The 21,213-nt window shown below is 44.3% G+C and overlaps 1 protein-coding gene across 1 annotated transcript in view; it reads left to right on the top strand.

Annotated features, from left to right (window-relative positions):
* Positions 1 to 21,213, top strand: part of LOC306749773 (serine/threonine-protein kinase LMTK1-like) — a gene marked incomplete at its 5' end in the record, with an annotated part of 29,976 nt that overhangs the window by 4,971 nt on the left and 3,792 nt on the right. Inside the window, 10 exons of the mRNA XM_079233101.1 lie at positions 7,633 to 7,766; positions 11,325 to 11,466; positions 14,560 to 14,639; positions 15,077 to 15,195; positions 15,320 to 15,407; positions 15,508 to 15,641; positions 16,276 to 16,360; positions 16,462 to 16,583; positions 16,947 to 17,096; positions 17,768 to 21,131. Of these exons, the coding sequence (XP_079089227.1) occupies positions 7,633 to 7,766; positions 11,325 to 11,466; positions 14,560 to 14,639; positions 15,077 to 15,195; positions 15,320 to 15,407; positions 15,508 to 15,641; positions 16,276 to 16,360; positions 16,462 to 16,583; positions 16,947 to 17,096; positions 17,768 to 21,131 (4,418 nt within the window). The remainder of the gene's footprint in view (positions 1 to 7,632; positions 7,767 to 11,324; positions 11,467 to 14,559; positions 14,640 to 15,076; positions 15,196 to 15,319; positions 15,408 to 15,507; positions 15,642 to 16,275; positions 16,361 to 16,461; positions 16,584 to 16,946; positions 17,097 to 17,767; positions 21,132 to 21,213) is intronic.

Here is a 21,213-nt window from a genome sequence, read left to right as displayed (position 1 = left end):
AACGGCAGAGGGGAAGTAAACGGATGGAGGATACAGGACCCTACCATTAGTCGTGTCATGCTGCTCCTTTTGCTGCCATATGGTTCCACATGTGTGCTTCCTCCTCTCCACCTCATATGTTCAGCCCTCCCTCATCACAGTCTGATGCTTCTTGCTCGGCACTTTTCTACTGTACTGCTTCTTCTTTTTTTACTTTGCAGCCTCTGCTCTAGCTCTAATTCATCTCCTTTCTCGAGAGCATTTTCTCTCCCTCTATCTGTCCGGACACATGAGTTCTCCTCACTTCATGCAGCCTGTAACAGAGGCTTGGTGTCCGACGTCTTTCTCTCTTGGGAAGCGGGGCACATGCTCACTTCTCCTTCAATGCAGCCCTAGTAGCTCTTCCATTGGAGAAAAAAAGAGGGCTAACTCCAGCCACTTTGCATCCCTAGATGCTGATACATATATAACAAGTCTTTTAAAACAGGTGCTCAAGTTACATCTTGACATCAAAGTTGATCTCAGTACTTGAGCCAACAATTGATCCGTGACGATTGTCCTTATGCATTTTATTTACACATGCACAAGAGCAGTAGTGAATCAATATTTTGCTTAACTTATGTACCGGACAGCAGCTCTCTGTCAATTACCTGCAACTAGAATTCTTATTCAGCTGTAAGCCAATTGTTTTCATTGTTTTTCTGCTGTAGGCTGCACTTCTCATCCAGCAGGTTCAAGTAAAATATCATTACTGAGGTTTTCTGCATGCACGTGTATGTTGAGTTTATATAGTGTATGTAAATTCTTTGGCTCCGCTCCTGCTGCCCTCTGACGACCTGCAAATCTAATCCAAAAGGTCACTCTTCTCTCCTGTCTCCATCTATCCTGTCTGCTGTAACCATGCACTTCCACACTATTCTTTTGCTTGTGTTTTTGTTGGAAGCCACTTGGTGCAGGGCAGATGGAGGAGCTTGTTTGCCCCCTGCTGCACTGTCCTGAATTTAAACGCATGCTCAGAGAGATGTCAGCCTGTATCTGTGCTCTCGATCTGTGTGTTTTATTTACCCATTAGGATGCATTGAGGGGAGGTGGAAGGCCAATACAGTGGGTAAATAAGGTCAGCAGCTTGCCTCCTGTTGTATAGCCTCCACAGACTAAACGTTCCATGGTCTTTTTGCAGCTTGGTCATGTTTCTAAGTCAACATAGCCTTCATAACGGACACAAAGCACAGTCTGTGGCCACTGACCACACATCAAATTGAGACTTTGACATAACACAATGGCTGCATAATATATGTATGTATTTGTATCCAGTCTATTGAATACTAACTGCAGTTGAAACTGTTTCTCACCCTTTTCCCCCCCTTCTTTTTCTCCCCCTTCACTCCTTTTCCGTGACAGTTTGATTGCAGTGGTGTGTAGTTTGGCTCACTGCCCACCCTGCACCACTGTCAGTATTTGGTCTCATGGTCAAAAAACAAGAAGCAGTGTGTGTACATCCATGCATGCATATAAACCATAGAAAAACTGAAAAGGGACAGATTGCTGATGGGAGATGAGAACTCACAGGGAGAGACACTTCTGTTCTGCATTCTGTGTCAAAGCATACAATATTATCTGTGGTGCGTTCAAGCTCCTCTTCGTGGACTCGGGGAACAGCAGCCCCATTGCTCCCAGTTACCACGGAAACTCCAAAGCTTTGCAGCCCAGTTCAACACCTTGACTGGGTTTTCTGTGTCGGTTCACATTCTTATGCTTGTATGAGAATAGGAACACATGGCTCGGGCCTGGTCTTGAAACCAGTGTGGGAGGCATTTTAGTATGACTCCCTCTTTTCTTTCTACAGCCTTACTTGCTCGCTTTGTCCTCTCTACCTCTCCTACATGTCTCCATTTGAAACAGATTTGTTGAATGCGTGATGAGCACTATCGTGTACCAGGTAGTAGGTATCCCAGCAGCTATAGACCTTACGTTCAGTTGCTTCAGCTGCACAGCAACGGAAAGCCCTACCTCGCCGGTGCATGCTTTATTAATGATCGAACATGAAAAGCTCAGTGACTGTGCTTAACACACTACATTGTCATCTCGTACATACATGCATGGACTAGGGATGCATTGATACCACTTTTATTCGAGCCAATTAAAAGTTCTTACATGCGAATACTTGCCAATACACGGTACCGATATGAGTACTTAATAAGACCATTACAGTTCTAACAATGACTTTGAAATTATGTTTTATTTTCATCAGATGTTACTCACTTTACAAATGAAATGTACAACATGATGCTGTTGCTGACAATTTAACATTCAACATTGCATTGTCCTGAAACAAACGGAGCACATTTGCAGTAGGGATGTTAATACTTAACTGTTTAACCGCACTATTCGTTAAACACTGAGCAAAACCCAGAGGTGTAGCTTGTCGTATAAAAGAGAATACCTGTGTTCACCTTAAAGGTCAGTCGCCAGTAAGTGCGCCGGAGTTGATGTTACCCTCTTCACTTTAATCATCATCAGCTGGCAAGACACTGACAACTTTGGTCTCCTCACAGGTCTTGAGGAGTTGTGGCATTTATTCACTGACACATATAATGTACAAACACTGCACTGGGACGTCCACAGCTATGACATTACTAATAACTCTATACTCATCATCACACACGCTCTCTCTAGACCTGACACTCGCTAACATTATGCCGGGTTTGCAATGAGTATGCCATTGACACACAGCTGACAGCCTCCCAGCAAAACTAATTGATGCGGTGGAGACTTAAGTGGTCGCATGTGTCCACGACAATACACGCAGCATTGTGGCTGCTAACCCTGCTGCTAATTGTATCAGTGCAGCCCGACCACACACACTCCGTTGGATTTGATTATTATTTAGATGTCCTGGTCCTCCTCCTCTCTCTCGCTGTTTGTCCCTTTCTGTCAGTGTGTGTGTGTGTGTGTGTGTGTGTGTGTGTGTGTGTGTGTGTGTGTGTGTGTGTGTGTGTGTGTGGTATTTCAGCAGGAGATGCTAATGCATTTTTTTGTATGGCTATTATTTCGTTGAATGTTTAGAAACATGCATTATCAGCTCTTGCTCTGTGACTATGAAGGACTCGCTAATCTTTCCTGATACTGGTGACTTGAAATGTGCATCCGTCTACTCGGCAGGGTATTACATTGTGTGGTCATAATCTGACAGCACAAGCAGCACAAGCAAGGCTAACTAAGTGGGGAAAGGCAAATAACAGAACATAAGATTACACTTAGCCTTATATATCGACATGATATGGATATATTGCCCAGACCTATAGTCATGGGTTGGGTGGAGTGAAACCGATCCGGAGTGCAAAGTCCCGCTTAATGAAGCAAGACTATAGTAAAAGTCTCACTTTTGGGAAATAAAATGGCAATAGCAACAGCAATGGGCTCCTCTTTCATTCATTCATCCTCCTTACACCCACAGCTATCTTCCTCCCTCCGTCCCTCTGCGTCGTCATCATTGTCCACCTGAGTTGTGGAGGTGGCTCGGTGGCTCGGTGCCTCCATGACCCTCTTCTATTTGTCAGGACACAGCTCATCTTCCTCCAGTCCTGAAACCAGCTTTTTATTAAAGCCACTTTGAGCCCGACTTTAAGTGCTTTATTTTCATTTTGCCGTGCAGCTGGTGAAGTAATGTGTGCTTCTCAAATATTTATGGAGGAGCCTCGGTCGTCGCTCTCTCACAGTTCTTCAGAGAGAGTGAGAGATGAATTCTTCAAATGTCGCACTTATGAAAACAGTGCCAGAAATGTACTCTTGAGGAACATATTAGACTTTCTGGTGGTAAAAAACAACATTCTGGTCTGCTGTAATTAAACTACATGCAACATAGAGATTTCTATGAGTCCAGCTGCCAAATCATAATTATACAAACAATTGCGGAAACATTAGGATTTTTGGCTTTCCATCTATTTGTCCATTTTAAAACAGTTCATGGTGGGGAAAGGATGAGCAGAGAAGCAAACTCATGAATTGCAACTCTCTCCAAATCTTTAGGGGGATTCCCCAACCTCTGTCTGCCCTCAGCCATTTATGCACTTGTAAATACTTACAAGGTACTTGTACACCCTCGATTCAAAGTAGCAGTCGCCTGAGGTCAGAATACTGGGAAACATCTTGTCTCAGCTGCTTGTATTGGTGTTTACTACTAAAAGCATATGGCTGTTGGTGAGGGTTGAAAGAAGGTTGATCAATAGTCTCACTGGTACTTGAAACAACACACTCCACCAATGCAGCTCCTCGGGTTGTTTTAACACAACAGTGTCTTCAAACCGAACCCCCGCTTAGATATACTTAAGCTTGATACCCTGTCTAGTAGAATCTTAAATAAAAGAGCTGTTGCAGGTACATTATTGTCAGGGCCCTATGTACGTACATATGGATCGTATTAATTCGAACGCAGCTCTTGCTCCAAATGTGGAAGGACAAATGGCCCCCTGTTACTACTTTACAGCAACCAGTAGAGGTGGATCCCCAATTTCCATGAATCCTCCATTATTTGTGCTATAGGTATAGCTATACAAAATAAACTGAATTTAATTGAATCTGTGAAAGAGTAAAGGTTAGTCCACTGTTCAGAGCCTGTGTTCACCACCTGCTTCATCAGGGATTGTGGAGGTTTGACAGTGGCCAGTTACCTCAACCTCAGGCTAGATAGCTTTTAAAGGCAGACCGCTTATCAAGATGAATGAGGTTTTGCGGTGCGGACAGACCAACCAAGGGGGAAGTGGACAAGATCGTACACCTCTTACCTCAAGGGGAAAAGTAGCATGTTGTTTCTATATAAAGTAATGTGTGTTTTTTAAAGGAGATGATTGTTGCTGACAAGTAGAAAGATGGTGTGTAATAATGACATAACACTGTCAAAGACGGACCGAAACGGAGCAATTGATCAGCCCCAGGGCTTGCACATCATGACATGTGTATGTGTGTTTTATGTCGTCGTCCTTCAGTGAGCCTTGAGTCCCCCCTCCCTCTTATTCACCATGTGTCCTCGCTGCTTCTGGCACTATTTATGTGCTTCGTCTCTACTCGATCCTCCTTCCTCACATTCATCCATCCAATAGTTCATCAATACCCCCAAGGCTACTCATGTGCAGCACATTGCTTAAAAATGCCTTTGAGGTTCCATTAACAAATGGCTCAATAGTTGTTTGTAAAGTGCTAAATATCCTTTGTGAATTAGGCTGGTAAATTATCTGCATAGAGGCAGAGAATAATGCATTTGACTAATATTTGGTTTAAATTCTTTGATGTGAATAGTATTCTCTATCAGCCTCTACACAATGTGTCCTGTCACCACCCACTCCGGCTTTGTGTTGTGGTATGTGGAGGATCCAGAAAGGGCACTGTTTGGGTTAGCTTTTCCTTCTTTTCCTCCACACACACACGCACGCACACACACACACACACACACACACACACACACACACACACACACACACACACACACACACACACACACACACACACACACACACACACACACACACACACACACACACACACACACTCTCACACACACACACACACACACACACACACACACAAGCTGTCACAGCATATTACAGGAATCTATCTTCCAAAAGTGGGGAAACAAAGAGGAGGCATGAGCTTTACTGCATCATAAATGACAATCAACTAATATGTGTTGGCCTGCGAGGTTGTAACCATGGTGATGGGTTGGTGGGTCAGTGCCCAAACACACACATGGTGTAGTTCTAAAACCAGGTTTCAAGTAAGAACCTGCATGCATTGTGCCTGTCTGTTTTTCTTTTCTACCAATGTGTGTGCGTGTGCATGTGGCTTTGTGGCCGTGACCTCGGGGTCAAGCGGTCTGGAACAGCGTGTTCCCCAAAGCCAAATGGGTCAGGACCGCTGAGTCTCCGTCAGTGAGCTGGAAGTTTACACACACACACACACACACACACACACACACACACACACACACACACACACACACACACACACACACACACACACACACATGCATCACTTACCACACACCATAACTCCTAGTGGACACAATGGGCATAGGCTTGTGTTGTCCTCATAAGGATGGAGAAATAAAGGGAATCCTGGAGTGGGGGCCTGTCCTCTTCTTTAATAAGCTGTTATATATATATATATATATATATATATATATATATATATATATATATATATATATATATATATATATATATACAGCAACAGCACATATAGAAAGGGAGTAAACATGGCATTCACATGGGAAACTGCAGGTCTGGTACAGGGGCATTTAAAAAGTGACATAATGGCATTATGCAGTACTGACAGATGGGGGAGTTCTGCCAGATTGCTGTGGTTGGCTATTTAAATATACTTGTGGGTATAGTGCTTATAATAATTGAAGACTTCGAAATATTCTGATTCTATTTTTTACAAGATGCTGTCTACTTCATCTACAGTCTATGGCATTGTGGGAGTTGTAGGCTTTTGGCTGCACTTTTGAAGATTAAACGATATGAGTGTCCTATGGAGGCTACATTGGAGCTGTCCTCGTTGCTCCCAGTAGACTGCTGATGCTGGCAGTTAGGTGAATAGAATAACCTTTGAGTGTTCAATACGTCATTGATTGAGCCATTTGTTGTTGGAATAATACAGAGATGTACAAATGTTTGGTCAAAGAGTAATGCAGTGGGCCTTAATACGGATAAAAATGTAGATATGTGTGTTTTCCACAAATAGATTTAAATAATAATAATACGTTTAAAAATAAAAAAGTTTAAAGGACATGATAGTAATGGAATCAGTGAAATCGGTCTAAACTGAAGATTAAAAAATCTGTCTTTTGTCTAATTTTGTGAATATCCTCAGCTCCTATCAGGCTAAAATAAAAACTGTGTGCTGCAGATATGCTCACAGAAGACTGACAGATGGTGAATAATAAGTACACACAAGGTGAAATAAGTACGCGCACACACACACCAACAATAAGCATATGTGTACTCTCTGTTTATCAGTTACAGACCTATACAAAACACTTCTTTGGTACTAAAGTTGGCTTTTTCAAAATGCTGTGTGCACTCAAACATAACTATAATTATCACTGTGTCCCTGGATTTAATAGCATTGTGTGCATTGCTCTGGAAAACAGTTGCTCCAAATTAATAAATTATTTGTTGTATTTCGAATCGTTGCCGTGAGGGCGATTTCGCATTTCAGAAAATGAAAAGCAGATTCACAGTAAGCATTTTCATTCATTAGTTGTTTACACTGAGACAGAATGAGACACTACACCTTCTCTGCCGCTGCTTTATTAAATTATTATCGAGAGAGAGTCATTGTGTTTGTGGGTGGAATGAAACTCTTTACCTCAATGACTTAGAGTGGATAGTAACTACTATAATTAAGCCACAGGAACCTGCTTTCTATTCAGAGTCACAGATTCTCGTGGTGAATAGGCAGCAGAAGACAATGATAATTATGAGTCACATGCTTCTTTCGCCGCTGCAAATTAAACGGTCACAAATCATCTCTGTGTATAACAATCACCTTCATCTCTATTTAGTTTTTAATTTCCTGTGTGACTGCGGTTTGCCATCTGATCTCCGTACAGCTCCACCCTGTTAACACGGGCATTGTTCTCTCATGTTGCAGATGGTGCTCCGCTGAGCGAGCTGTCGTGGCCTTCATCCCTGGCGGTGGTAGCTGTTTCGTTCTCTGGCCTATTCACCTTCGTCTTCCTCATGCTGGCCTGCCTCTGCTGCAAGAAGGGCGACGTTGGCTTCAAGGTGAGCTCACTGCCGCCCCCTGCTGGAAGAAACGAGAGGAGCACCAACTGTGTGTGCACAATGGAGGGGAATCCTCATCTGTGATTTACATGTACATACAGGAAAGACATGTAAGAACATGTTTAGAAATGGCTATCACAAGTTGTGAAAGCCCAAGCTTATGTCTTCAGAAGTCTAGCTCTGCCAACAATTCAAAACTTCAAAATATTCAAATTACAAGGACAAACAAGAAAAGTAAATCCTGGAGCTAGCAAATACTACATTTTTGTTGATTTTTGTTTGAATTATTAATCAGTAAAAAGTTTTCCTGTGAATCGACATTTCAATGCGCTTTTTACACACAGACAGTCTGACTTGTCACAGTATGGAAATTCACAGGCATATCAAAATGAATGATGCCTGAATTCCATTTAGCTGTTTTCAGGTTCCTGGTGTCGTGCATGCTGACCCACTGACACTGGAGCCCTTGAACAGATCAGAGCCATCATTAGTGTTAGTGGTGACGCCTGTGCTTCCCTGCAATGACGAGTCCAAATATCTGCAGTAAAAAAAGGCCCAATTGGTTTCAAGCTCTAATTTTAATGTGGTGAGTTAAGTGCCTAATAAAAGAAAAACAGAAAAACACTTAATATATTAAGTTAGATCTGATTCTGAGGAGACATAGGGGTCATGATTGATACAACTCCCTAACCTGCACTTACTGTTAATGCTGAAGTCTTTTGCTGAAGGATTAATGCCTCATTGTATGCAAGTGATGAAACCAAGAAAGTACCCTTCCCCAATCTCAGTGTTGCCGGCGTGCCTCAGCCATGCTGTGTCAAACATCAGCGCGGAGGGGCGAACAGAGACTGACACAGGCAGGGGGCATATGGAGTGGGAGAGGGAGGAGAAACCCTGGAGTCGCTCCTTGTCGTTACAAGTTTCCTCATTAACTCGCTGCTCCTATTATAGCGATGGCATCAAAACATATTTTGCACGTTAATGTTTGTAACTCGTTTAGGTGGAGAGAGAAAAATTACAGCCCCGACTGAACAGCCTTTTGTTAAGATCGCTTATGCAAATCTTTTAGCAATTTGAATTTGTTGCATGACTTATGGGGTTAGGAATAGAGGAAATGAAATCCATATTTACCATATTGTTGTTGATTGGAGAGGACAGGGGAGGTGAGAGCAGAGCAGCGTGTTTCTTGTTAATGTATGTGGTGAGTCAGGTCTGTGCTTCAGCATTCACACCGAACAGCCTGTGGTAGGTGCTGCAGGGATGATAGTGTCACTAATGAGCACAGCATAGAGATGCACCGTTATTATCTTCTGGACTTTTTTTATGTGCGCGCGCGTGTGTGCCCACATCTGTCTCTCCCACGCCAGATCGCGTCTGCCTCATTACATGTATCTTAATAACCTGGAGGAACAGTTGAAGTCTGGGTCTCTGTCTGCTTTCCATTGGCGTGCGTTTCACTGTGAAAAGACTAATGACGGAAAGGCGGCTCTAGCTGCTAAAACTGCGATAGTTGACTCATTTTGTCATGATGCTGGAAACCACAGCCCCACCTTGAGCCTGGTTGATTTAAATATATATAGGCAAGGCAGAGTGACAGTTACAAACCACTATTTATTTTATACTTTATTTTGGGAATATACAGAGTATACATACACAAAGTAATCATACACAAGTTTTCTTTTTTATAGATGTCCTTCTCCTCTTAATGTGGTATTGTAGAAGTTGTACAATAGAGTAGATGGAGAGTAACAGCTTCCATTGTGCTCTGTGCAGCTTTAATGAGATGGGGCTCACAGGTCATTGATAACATAATAATAAGTGTGGTAGACATTTGAGAAAAAGGCAATGAAATGATTATGAAAACAAGAAAGCACTTTGTGGTTACGAACAAAGAATCTTCTGTCAGCAGAGCGCAACTTTCAGTTCTCAGGGCAATTTGAATTTAAAATGTGCTCAAATGTATGCTAATATAATACACTTTAGAGAATACAAAACTATGCTTGTTGTCTTGATCTTAGTGCATTTTAATTTCAGTTAAGACAAACTATCACTTATTTTGGCAGCAAACATCCCATACTGGTTCCCCACTGTTCGTCCCTTCTCTTTGGCACCGCTTCGTCTCTCAACAGCTTACATGTACGGTGTGCATTCGTGTGGGACTTTGAATTTGCACCGCTGCGCCGTCCAAAAAGCTCCATTATTCCTCTCCGTCCCGGTGCTCTTACTGGAGCGTAGTGTGAGGCTGGGTATTAAGTGCTTTCTAAACTGAAGGCCCTCCCGGGAGCTATACAACGCTGACTCACAGCCAGGTGCTCGCTTTCACACTTTGCTCTGAGGAGAGTGGCAGATGGTTCTCTTGAATGAGAAACACTCATTCCTGTACATACATACATACACACTGATGTTTTTGGACACACTTTTGTAAACACACACACACAATGAGCCATTCAAATATTTCATATTAGTCCAGCTTGCAACCTAATCTCCTGCTCTTCTTCTTTATTATTTCCTTCCAGTTTTCTCTTCATGATTTTCTCCTTTTCTACCACTGTGGTTGCTGCAAGTAGGAGATAGGCTTTTTATGGGTAACGGTTCATTAACCAGCAGATGGATGGATGGGTGAATCGCTCAGTGCTTGTGAACAAAGCACTATTGCTTGCCCATTTTCCCAATATAGCTAGAAACTGCTAACGAGGTTGACTTGAAATGTTGTGGGATGTTGCTATGTGAGGAAGGACACGTTCAGGACTTCATCAAAAGGGGCTTTGGCTGAAGGACCTGATATATTACATGGGGAGAAGGGAGGGCCCCATTCAAGAGACTTTGCATGTCTGCTGTGACCCCAGAAATGATTCGGGAAAAGGAAATCATTTTAACCGCAGGACAGGTTTGCCTCAATCACTCATTAAAGTGTATGGCCGTCTTTAGTGCTGACCTGCGGTTGTAATCACATGCAGTGGCAGCAAAGAAACATCTGTCACATTAACAGTGTGTTGTTCAGCAGTTTGAGGAACAGAGCGCAAGCACACATATGCAGGGTTCCTACTGGATCCCTTCAGGGGAAAAATAACTTTTTGATGAGACTTCCTGGAAAATACTGGGCTCCCAATTAACACAATTCAACCTCAGCCCAGAGTGACTGATAAAGTGAGTAAAAAAAAAAAACATCCTTTGAGAACAAGAAGTCCTCATGGGTTAAAATTAAAGCCAAAATGTACCCTTGACTCCACACAAAGTGGAACAGTTGAATTTTTGTTCTTTTTCCATGATGGGGACCCTGTTTTATGAGTGTATAAGAGGACGAAATAAAAGCCAGAGTGAAAGAAAGATAGTCTTTGTGTGCAGTTTGAACTCACACATTAGCGTGTTCCCCCTACAGCGTCTTTGTCCTCACCCACACAATACACCCCACAACGTACATGACTTATGTATATAACTCGGTGGGCGTGCCTCAATGCATTTGAATGCCCTCACAGTTGAACCATTGTCTCCCACTATCTCAGTGGTAGGATGGCTGTGTGAGTGGATGACTAATTCCAGCATGTCTCTTTGCACCAGGAGTTTGAAAACACTGAGGGAGAGGAGTACCAGGCAGATCTCTCGGCTCTGGCCTCGCCTTCCTCCCAGAATGGCCCCGAGGTCTACATCCTTCCTCTCACCGAGGTCTCCCTGCCTGTCTCCAAACAGCCTGGCAGATCCAGTAAGAAACTACACAATACCATCATCAACACATAACACCTCGAAGTTATATCTGCTCGGACTTTTAATGACCAGTATTTAAAGTTTCATTTTTGCTCCCTGGTGTTCTCTCATCTTCTCTTTTTTTCTGTATTGCATATCTCCATAGTCATTATTAATGCCCTGCGCTTTAGAAAGAGTGAATGCCTGCCACCCTAATAGACTATTAAAAAAGGTGGTTACATCTCTGGAGCACGGCACAAATGAGTTATGTAACTGGCTCGATAGATTTGGATTGGCCTCTTTCATTTGTTATCTTTTATTTGATGTCTCTTCTTTCTTGGCCTCTCTCAACCAGTGAGAGACATCTGCACATTATGTAATGCATTAATCTGCATGTGAAAACTGCATCTCAATGGAGAGGAAGGAATCTGAAGTAATCTATAGTTTGTATTATGTATTGGGTTCAATGCAAATCGTACATACATACTACTTTACATTAATCTACTATTATATTTGAATCTTACATAATCCAACGTCAGCACACATCCATATTATGTCGGTGTGTTACATTTCTACACCCATGATCCTCCTCATTTTTTTTTTTGTTCAGGTCGTTCTGCCTCCAGCCCAGTCTGTTAAAATGTGCATGTGTGTGCAGTGTGTGTGAAGCTGTGTGTAAACCAGATCCTTTAGTTTAGTGCCTCTCCCTGCATGACTCACTGTCTGTCTGCGCTGCACTGTGCTCAGCCAGAAGGGAGGTGAGTTGGGGCTTAGCATCCCAGGATGTGAGCTCCAGCAATGATTGGGCAAGGCAGCCTCAGGCTCACAGCCAATCCCCAGCCTTCCCTCTGTCCTCCATAGCTACCGCTGTGTGATTGGACCAGGTGTTGCAGGGCGAGGAATGGATAGATGGCGAAACGAGACGAGTGTCTCTTACTCATTCCCCCTTTTGTATGTAAAGACCTGTTGTTCCTATTATATACAATGTATACATGTACAAATTGTGCATTGTAAATAATATTTTTTGCATTACTTTGCTCATATCTGACAAATTATTAAGCGTGCAAAAATGTAAAAAGATAGAGAGAATACGAAAATGGCAGGATTACATATTTCAGAAGTTATACTACAACAAACTGCAAGTCGAAGACTAAGCAGGCTCCTCCATACATATTGAATTTATGCACAAATGTTATCCTCCCCCACACCGACGTACACAGAGAAAAGGAGCAGCCGAGTGATTACATGTGGAGCAGAAACACTAGATGTATAGTTTATAGGCTGAGCATGAATGGCGTGTTCCACATCACTTATGCATCTGTATGAACACACAGTACAACGTTTGCCATTGATCTGACAGTCCTGCTTTTCATTCAAACCCACTACAGAGACTCAATGCATCAAAGTGAGTGTGTGAAGCGATTGTGTGTGTGTGTGTGTGTGTGTGTGTGTGTGTGTGTGTGTGTGTGTGTGTGTGTGTGTGTGTGTGTGTGTGTGTGTGTGTGTGTATGTGTGTGTGTGTCATCATTCCATGAGCCCACCGATTTCACCGCCTCACTGCACCCCACCATCTTCTCCGGAAATGCCACGAGTAGGACGGGAATGCGCACTCACGCTCACACATTCCACATTCGGAATAATACCACTTTTTAATTTCTCTCTGTCAGTGGTGGAGGCTCGGGGGTGGAGTTTGGGGTGTAGAAGTGTGGGTCTGTTATCATCGTGACAACCTCTGCCCAGCGTTCCAGTAGAGAAAGGGCCTTGTGTGTGTCTGCACATGAGTGTTTGCGGGCCTGTGTGTTTCTGTGTTTGGTCCACTGGGTACCAGGAGACACAGCATGAGTGTGTGAGCGAGCCGAACAATGGCCCTGATTTAGGCCGTCTGGGCAGTGGGTGAGCATAAGACCGGGCTAAAACGTCCATGGAACGCATCAGTGGAGGACTGGCATTATGGCTAGAATACAGTGAGGGGTCTGTGACAGAATGAGGAGAGACAGGGGAAGGGTGGTGGCATGCACCAGGACCTAAGAGCGGGGAGGGGAGGCTTGAGATATGGGTGGTGAGTGTGTATGACAGAGGTCTTTTCTGCATCTGACAGAGCAGTGTTTGTGTCCTGTTTGGCTGAGGAATGCTGCTGTCCAGGGTGACAGGGGGCCATTATGAGGGCCTTATGTCACTACTGGGCGTCTTGAAGCTGCACACAGAGCTGGCGCGTCAGTCGGCACACTACCAACATGCGTGGCGGTCACATCAGGCGTGATACATGACCAGAAAATCTCAGCACCCAGGGCAGAAAATCCTCCACCGTCTGCAGATTGGTCCACTGGCTCGAAGCTGTGATACGTTTCTGGCTGGCTCAGTTTACTGTACTTTTAAACTTAGTCTGTATGGGAATCCAGGATTTCCTTTGCTCGACAGCTGGGGAGCTCTAGACGAGGACAGTACAGTATGTGTGTTTTTGTAGGTCCCAGTTGGAGGATGAATTCGGTGCAGACTGGGAGAGGCAGCATGGCGAGCTTGTTCAGCTGTGCGAGGGCTCGGAGGGTTAAATCCTGCCGAGGCTCTCTCACACACACACTGCGACCGTGGGCTTTTTCTTAAATACACACGATGAGGCTAAGATGCCTGGGGTTGGAACTGGGGCCACAGGCTCTTGGCTCTCACTCTCTGAACCAGTACTTCATCTCTACCGGGGACTCCGACTCAGTCCCTGGTCTCGGTGCTCAGTGGCTGGCCGCTCCAGTGCTCCGCCATCATCTTTTGACTCGCCATCATCGCCATCATCTCCGCTCTTGAAATATGAGGATCCATGGAGGTATTTGAATTTGCACACAAATCGCTGGCTTAAAGTTTCCTTTTCGATACTTATTTAACGTTAGCTGGAAAGTTGGGTTTATTTGCAATCGGGCAATCGGGCAATCTGTCTCCTTCCGTTGATGCAATGTTTTATTTAGGGAAATGTGCATTCATTTTTGGGCTGAGGAATTTGTATTTTCTGTTTTTGTTTTATTGACTCTCATTGAAAACCTTTCTTCTCTTCTTTCCAACTACAACAGTCTCCTTTTTTCCTGTCTAAAAGTAATCGTATGTCTTTCTCACTGTTCCTTTCCAGTCCAGCTGCTGAAATCATCAGACCTTGGCCGCCACAGTCTACTCTATCTAAAGGAAATTGGACATGGCTGGTTTGGCAAGGTGAAACATGATTTTTTTAATTGTGTTCCTAAAACACACAAACAATTTTGTTTTGTGTCCTTAGACACCAACTTTGTATTAATTATGACTTGCTTTCCACTGCCTCTTCACTGTACTCGTACTGTGTTAACTGTACTCCAATGTGTTCTACTCTGTGAGGAATGCAATGGTAATGTGATGACGGTGATCTCATTCTAGCAAAGCTAATCTTTGGCACTTGTGTGAAGAAGAGGAGTTGAAATTCACAGTCACAGTAAATTCCTCACTATTTACTGTGCAGTATGCCCTGCTGTTACACTTCTTAGATTTGCTCATGAACCAATCTGATTTATTTATTTTTTTCTCACTTTGTAACGCCATGGTGATGCTGTCTGATGAATCACAGTCTGCATGCAGTCCCAGAGTTTGGTAACAAAGTACTTCTGTTTACTTCCCAGGTTCTGCTGGGTGAGGTCAACGCGGGCCTCAGCACCACCCAGGTGGTTGTAAAGGAGCTGAAAGCCAGTGCCAGTGTCCAGGATCAGATGCAGTTCCTGGAGGAGGCACAGCCATACCGGTCAGTTCACTGAAACATCAGCGATCACTCAGCACAGCCCTTTAGCGCTTAGATTATGTATTTATTTATTGTATGTCAGTCTTTGTATTGTTCATGCCTACTCAAATCCTGTTTCCTCCACCAGAGCCCTCCAGCACCCGGCCCTCCTGCAGTACCTGGCACAGTGCTCAGAGGTCACTCCTTATCTGCTGGTCATGGAGTTTTGTCCTCTGGTGAGACACATTTTAATGATCAAATTCATTAATTTCTTTTGTTTGGATTATTCATAAATGATCAGAACAGCTTCAAACCTCATTTCCTCTCTCCTCTCAGGGTGATCTGAAGAGCTATCTGCGCAGCTATCGGGTGGCTGACTCTGAGACTCCTGACCCTTTGATCCTCCAGCGAATGGCGTGTGACATTGCCTCAGGGCTTCTGCAACTCCACAAATACAACTTTATACACAGGTGCAGCATGGCAGTCAGTCTAGCTCTATTTGCCTCTACCAATTTGAATTTGAATGCCCTGGAAAGGAACCCAAAGGCTCTGTGCACCCCCTGCTGGTCTCTCCCTGCAACAACATCCTGGTGCTGCCTGAGTAATTGTCACAAACTCCAGCATCAGTGATTTTGTTGCGGGGGGCGTGCCCCAATCGCTACTTCAGCCGTGTGGTGACTGCAATCGCAACCAATCAGTGGCATCACTGTTTATGGAGGAGGTGAGATTAATTAAACAAAGTGACTTTGTTTAGTCCGGTTCTTTACATAGTCAGAAGAGAAGAATCAGCACATGGTACTTCACATGTACACATTTCATGATGAATTAATACTGTGGCCACATCAGATAATCATGATGCTGTGAGACATTCATTGATAATATTCATTAAGCACCTGTTTTTCAACGGAGCCCCGCCCACTTAAAACCAGTGTGTTCAGAGGCGAAACTAAAGAAGACAAAAAAGTAAAATGATCTGAAACTGTTCCAATTTGAGATTGAAATTACAAAACATTTTCAGGCTCTTTAAAGAAGATCAATACATATGTGTATGTGTATGTAGCTCTGTTGTACTGTGTTTGATGACAGTTTCTTTGGTTTTGACAGTGACTTGGCCTTGCGAAACTGCCTGCTTACTTCAGAAATGGCAGTTAAGATTGGAGACTACGGCCTTTCTCAAAGCCGATACAAGGTCAGACTTTGATAATGTCATTTTTATTGACTGCTTTTTATCTTTTCACCCTATCAGTAGCCCAACATGTGTTTTTTGTTCTTGTCATTGTTGTTTTATAGGATGACTATTATGTAACACAAGACCAGATGTGGGTGCCCCTGCGCTGGATTGCACCCGAGCTCATAGACGAAGTCCACGGAAACCTGCTGGTAGTTGACCAAACTAAATCCAGCAACATATGGTGAGACATTTAAAGGAATTTACAGGAAAAATTATTGCAAGTTTAATAAGATAACAGTACCATACCAACATTATCTTTTTATCATAACATATAAACGGTTTATTTTCTTCTGTATGCACAAATTAGATTGAAATGCTCTTACTTTGATCTAATGCATATTATATTGTTAGAATGTTACTTTGGATTCTCTGCTTATGATGGTTTCCTTTAATGTCCCCTGCTTTTATTGTGAAACTCTTGGAAAATATGAATACAGCACGAATATACTTGTGACATAACATAAAGCATGTTACAGCTTGTTTGGAACATGGCCATATCTGAGATATGAGGGAGTGCACTTGATGATTTCTTTGCTCGTTGCAGGTCACTGGGGGTGACTGTGTGGGAGCTGTTTGAGCTGGGAAACCAGCCGTACAGACACTACTCTGACAGACAGGTGCTGACATATGCTGTGAAGGAACAGCAGCTCAAACTACCCAAACCCCTGCTCCAATTCCCCCTGGCTGAGCGCTGGTAAGACATAGTATACATACACTACATACACATGTATAGGAGGACTCTTATATGTCTTGATACTACATACATGGTATATATTACAAAGCCTTCAGGTCTTGCTGACCAATTGATTTTTAACAAGTCAATGTGTCTTGTTTTTGAAATAGGGTTCTGCTTTTAGTGGTGCACCAGTCCACCGTAGCAATATTTCTCTTTGCTATCAAGGGCAGATAATCAATATTTCCCCCTATTCTTTATGATTCCCCTTGGCATCGACCTGAGTAAAATCACCTCATTCATCTTTACCTGGGAAGCCAGCCAAATATGGTTCTTATTTATTTATTTTCGAAATTGTTCTTCACTAAATTAAATGTGCTCCACGGAGGAGGCTCCAAGGAGGAAAGTAAACACCTTTTAACTATGTCAGCATCTGCACTGCACCTCCTTCATATACTCTATATGTCTTGAACAAGTACTATTTGTTACTAGAAAGTGCTGACTTCAAAAGTTTATTTTTATATCACCTTGATGTGGGTCTATGATCAATTGTTTTACTTTTGGCTATTTCTCTCCTAACTAGGAGATATTAATAATATCTGCTTAGCTTATATGCAGACGTAAGGAACAGTAACACAATTATAATATTGAATCTCTTTTGCCCCCGATTATGTTCTTCCCTTTCTGTCCAGGTATGAGGTGATGCAGTTCTGCTGGCTGCAACCAGAGCTGAGACCCAGCAGTGAGGAAGTCCATCTTCTGGTCACATACTTGTGTGCCAAAGGCTCGAGTGAGGCCGAGGAAGACTTTGAACAACGTTGGAATGCCTTGAGACCCAACCTGTTCAGCAGCACATCCCACACAGCTGCATCCACAGCCCTAGTCCTGACCCCGACACCTGCCTCAGCTGACATCTCCAGTCCAGACCAACCTCAGGCAGTGGAGCTGGCCTCCTCTGCCTCGTCCTCCTTCCCCCTCCTGGAGCACTTCTCCGACAGCTTCCACTCTGACACAGGGGATGACCTGCTGACCGTCACAGAGACCAGCCATGGTCTCAACTTTGAGTACAAATGGGAGCAGGCCCGAGCTGAGCAGCCTTACTGCTCCTCCTCCACCAGTGGGGCACTGGGCCAGGGGAACCCATATTACCAGGACATCTACTATTCAAGTAAAGGAAGCACCTCAGGGGGCTGCAAGACTGACAGCCTGACATCAGGCATATCCCCATCCTATTATGAACCTGAACACCCTGGTGTGGTCCCAGTGTTGAGTGCCCACAGCCCCTCGGTCAGCAGCGAGTATTACATTCGCATAGAGGAACCAATGGAGTGTAACATTAACTTGGAGGACAGCGTGGTGGACAACAGTCCGGGACTGGAGGCCAGGAGCAGCAGGTTGTCCTCTGAGAGTCGGACTGGTCAATCCATGGCACAGCCTAGTGCTTACTGGTCAACTGACCACAACAAATCCACTGCATATGACTCTGATTCAAGCCCCACTGTCCAACTAAACATGGAGCCACTGCTGAGACAGTCATCCAGCACCAGCCCTGTAAAGCTAGGCCACTCGCACAACTGTTTCTCATCAAGTCAAGATGACAACATCTACTGTGAACAATCATCAGCATTCACTTCCCACCAATCCTGTCTGTCTGAACTAGATACATCGCCAGAGCCCAGATCAAACCTTGTCCATCCAGTTGGGCGTTTAGAAAACCCACGCAGTTTGTCGCAAGCAGTCAGCAGCCCAAGCTTGGGGTTCTGTGATCCCTACCTTGAAGCGGGCACAGGCCGGAGCACGGTTAATGAAAGCTGCCTTAATATGATGGGTCCCGTCAGAAAGACACCACCCATTGTTAACCACATTAGCATTGATGTCGGGACCGACGACAGTCTGCTGGTGGGCCAGCAGAGAGGCGATGACATTGAGGATGACCTTTTCTCTGAAGGAGAGGCCACTAACTGGACCTCAAACCATTCAGCAAACAATAATAGCCTGAGCTTTGACGGCAGGCAGACAGACAATGGGCATGACAGCTATCTGGACCTTCAGTATACGGCTCACTCTAACACAGCAGAATTATGGTCTTTAACCAAGGCCACAACCAGAACCTTCCACAGCTCCAGGTTTTGTGGAACATTGGAGGCAGAAGGAGGAGACGCTGCTAGCAAGCCCAGTGAATTTGATTCATACATTCACTTATGTCACAAAGAAAAAGAGGAAGCTGCCACTCAAGCAGAAAATAACTTAACTGAAGAACATCTAAGAAGTATATATTCCCTCACCAGCTCAAGTATTAACGCCAGTAGTACAGAGGGTCGACAAATGGAGGGACAATATGAAAAGCAGTTTATGCTTAAGGGAGAAAGACTTTACTCGAAGCCTAAGATGATACCTGAGGCAAGTTATATAAAGTCTCCATCCTCTTTCAAAGAGGCTCAGACTGCTCAGACAGCAGCCTTGTCAGACAAGCAGCAAGGTAACATGTGGGAGGGAGTTTCAACAGGGATCCCAGTTGGTCTTGGAGACAAGAGGCTAAACTATCCTGATACATCAGAAAGTAGCAGAGCATTGGACAGTGGAGTGGGGGTCAGAGACTCCAGCATTAACCTGGTTGAGCTTGGTGACTTTAGTGAGGATGATGATGATGACATCACAGATATTACGTCAGGGATCTTTGCCGACTTCAACCTGGACTTTGCTGAAATGGAGGAGGAAGAGCTTAGCCCATTAAAGCATCCAGAGGGAACTCCTGACTCTGTAGACACCCTTAACCGGTCCTCATCAATGGCAAGCCCCTTTAATCAGGCCTTCAGCCCCGATCCCTTCAATACCCCTGTCCTACCCAAATCCCTGGACAGTGGCTATGATACAGAGAACAATGAATCTCCAGAGTTTTTCTTCAAAGAGCTTGGAGATCCCCGGGGTGGTGAGAGGCTGGGGGGAGAACCAGAACTAGTTCTGCAGGTGGGTTTGGGACCAGGGGTCTGCACCTCCTCAGAGCTACAGTTAAAGAACCTGACTAATAAGAATGCATACAGGGATTCAGCCTATTTCTCAGACTATGATGCCGAAAATGAGAGGAGCCCTCAAGAGGAAGGCAGTAAATTCTTTTCAGGTCCAAGTCACCGTGGCTTTCCTGCTGAGAAATGTATCTCTATCAAAGATGATTATATTGTGAACAGACAATTAAACGAGAATCATTTAACAAATCTGACACACATCAAAAGGTGTGTTGTGGTGAATCACTCAGAGCCTGACCTTGGTTCGATCCATCCCCTCCCCACCCCTGGGCTGTCCATGCTATCACCGTTTCCTCCTCAGATGGGTGGCTGCCTGACAAAAGAGTCTGCCCCTGCACATGATGATCTCGGGTTGGAGACAGAGCCTTCCTCAGAGCTTAGCTCCTCCATTGGGTCTGAGGCCTCTTCCACTGCCCAGGAGGCCTCAGGAAACCACGATGAGGGGAACAGGAGAGTAGACGATTATTCTCCCTTCCAGTCTTTGCATTCTGACTCCACCATATCTGACTACAGAGATGAGGCCCCCAACAAAAATGAAAGTGGTGATGGATCCACAGAGGATGAGCTGCCTGAATGTAATCACGTCAAGGAAGAGACGGAGGACAGAAAGGAGGGTGTGAGAATAAATGAGGAAGACTTTGAGGACATAGACGCGGGGGAATGTGACTCACAGGACGGCTTATGTGAGGAATCTAACGGTCCTGTCGCCCTGTCCTCTTCCTCGTCACTGTTGGAGTTGTGCGGAGAAGATGTGAGAGCGCCGCTGGAAGTGGCAGAGGATGAAGATGATTCAGATGACAGCGAGTCTGATGAAGAGTTGAGGACTTATAACATCCAAGATGAAGACAGTGAGGAGAGTGAGGAGGATTTCACGCCGGTGCCAGTGGTGGTGAGCGACTGCAGCAGGGCTAGACACCTCCGCAGTCTCCTGAAGATGCCCACATTGCTCACCCAGACCTTCTGTGACGAGTTGGAGAGGAAGAAAAAAGCCGTTTCCTTTTTTGATGATGTCACTGTGTTTCTTTTTGACCAGGTATGGCAACTTAATAGGTCAAAGGTGTCCAATATGTATTGTATGACTTTATTGCTTGAGAGAATGAGGGGGTATTTACGTT

The sequence above is a fragment of the Taurulus bubalis genome, assembly GCF_910589615.1.
Source record: "Taurulus bubalis genome assembly, chromosome: 17".
In the NCBI taxonomy this organism is placed as follows: Eukaryota; Metazoa; Chordata; class Actinopteri; order Perciformes; family Cottidae; genus Taurulus; species Taurulus bubalis.
This window is presented reverse-complemented; position numbering and strand designations above follow the sequence as displayed.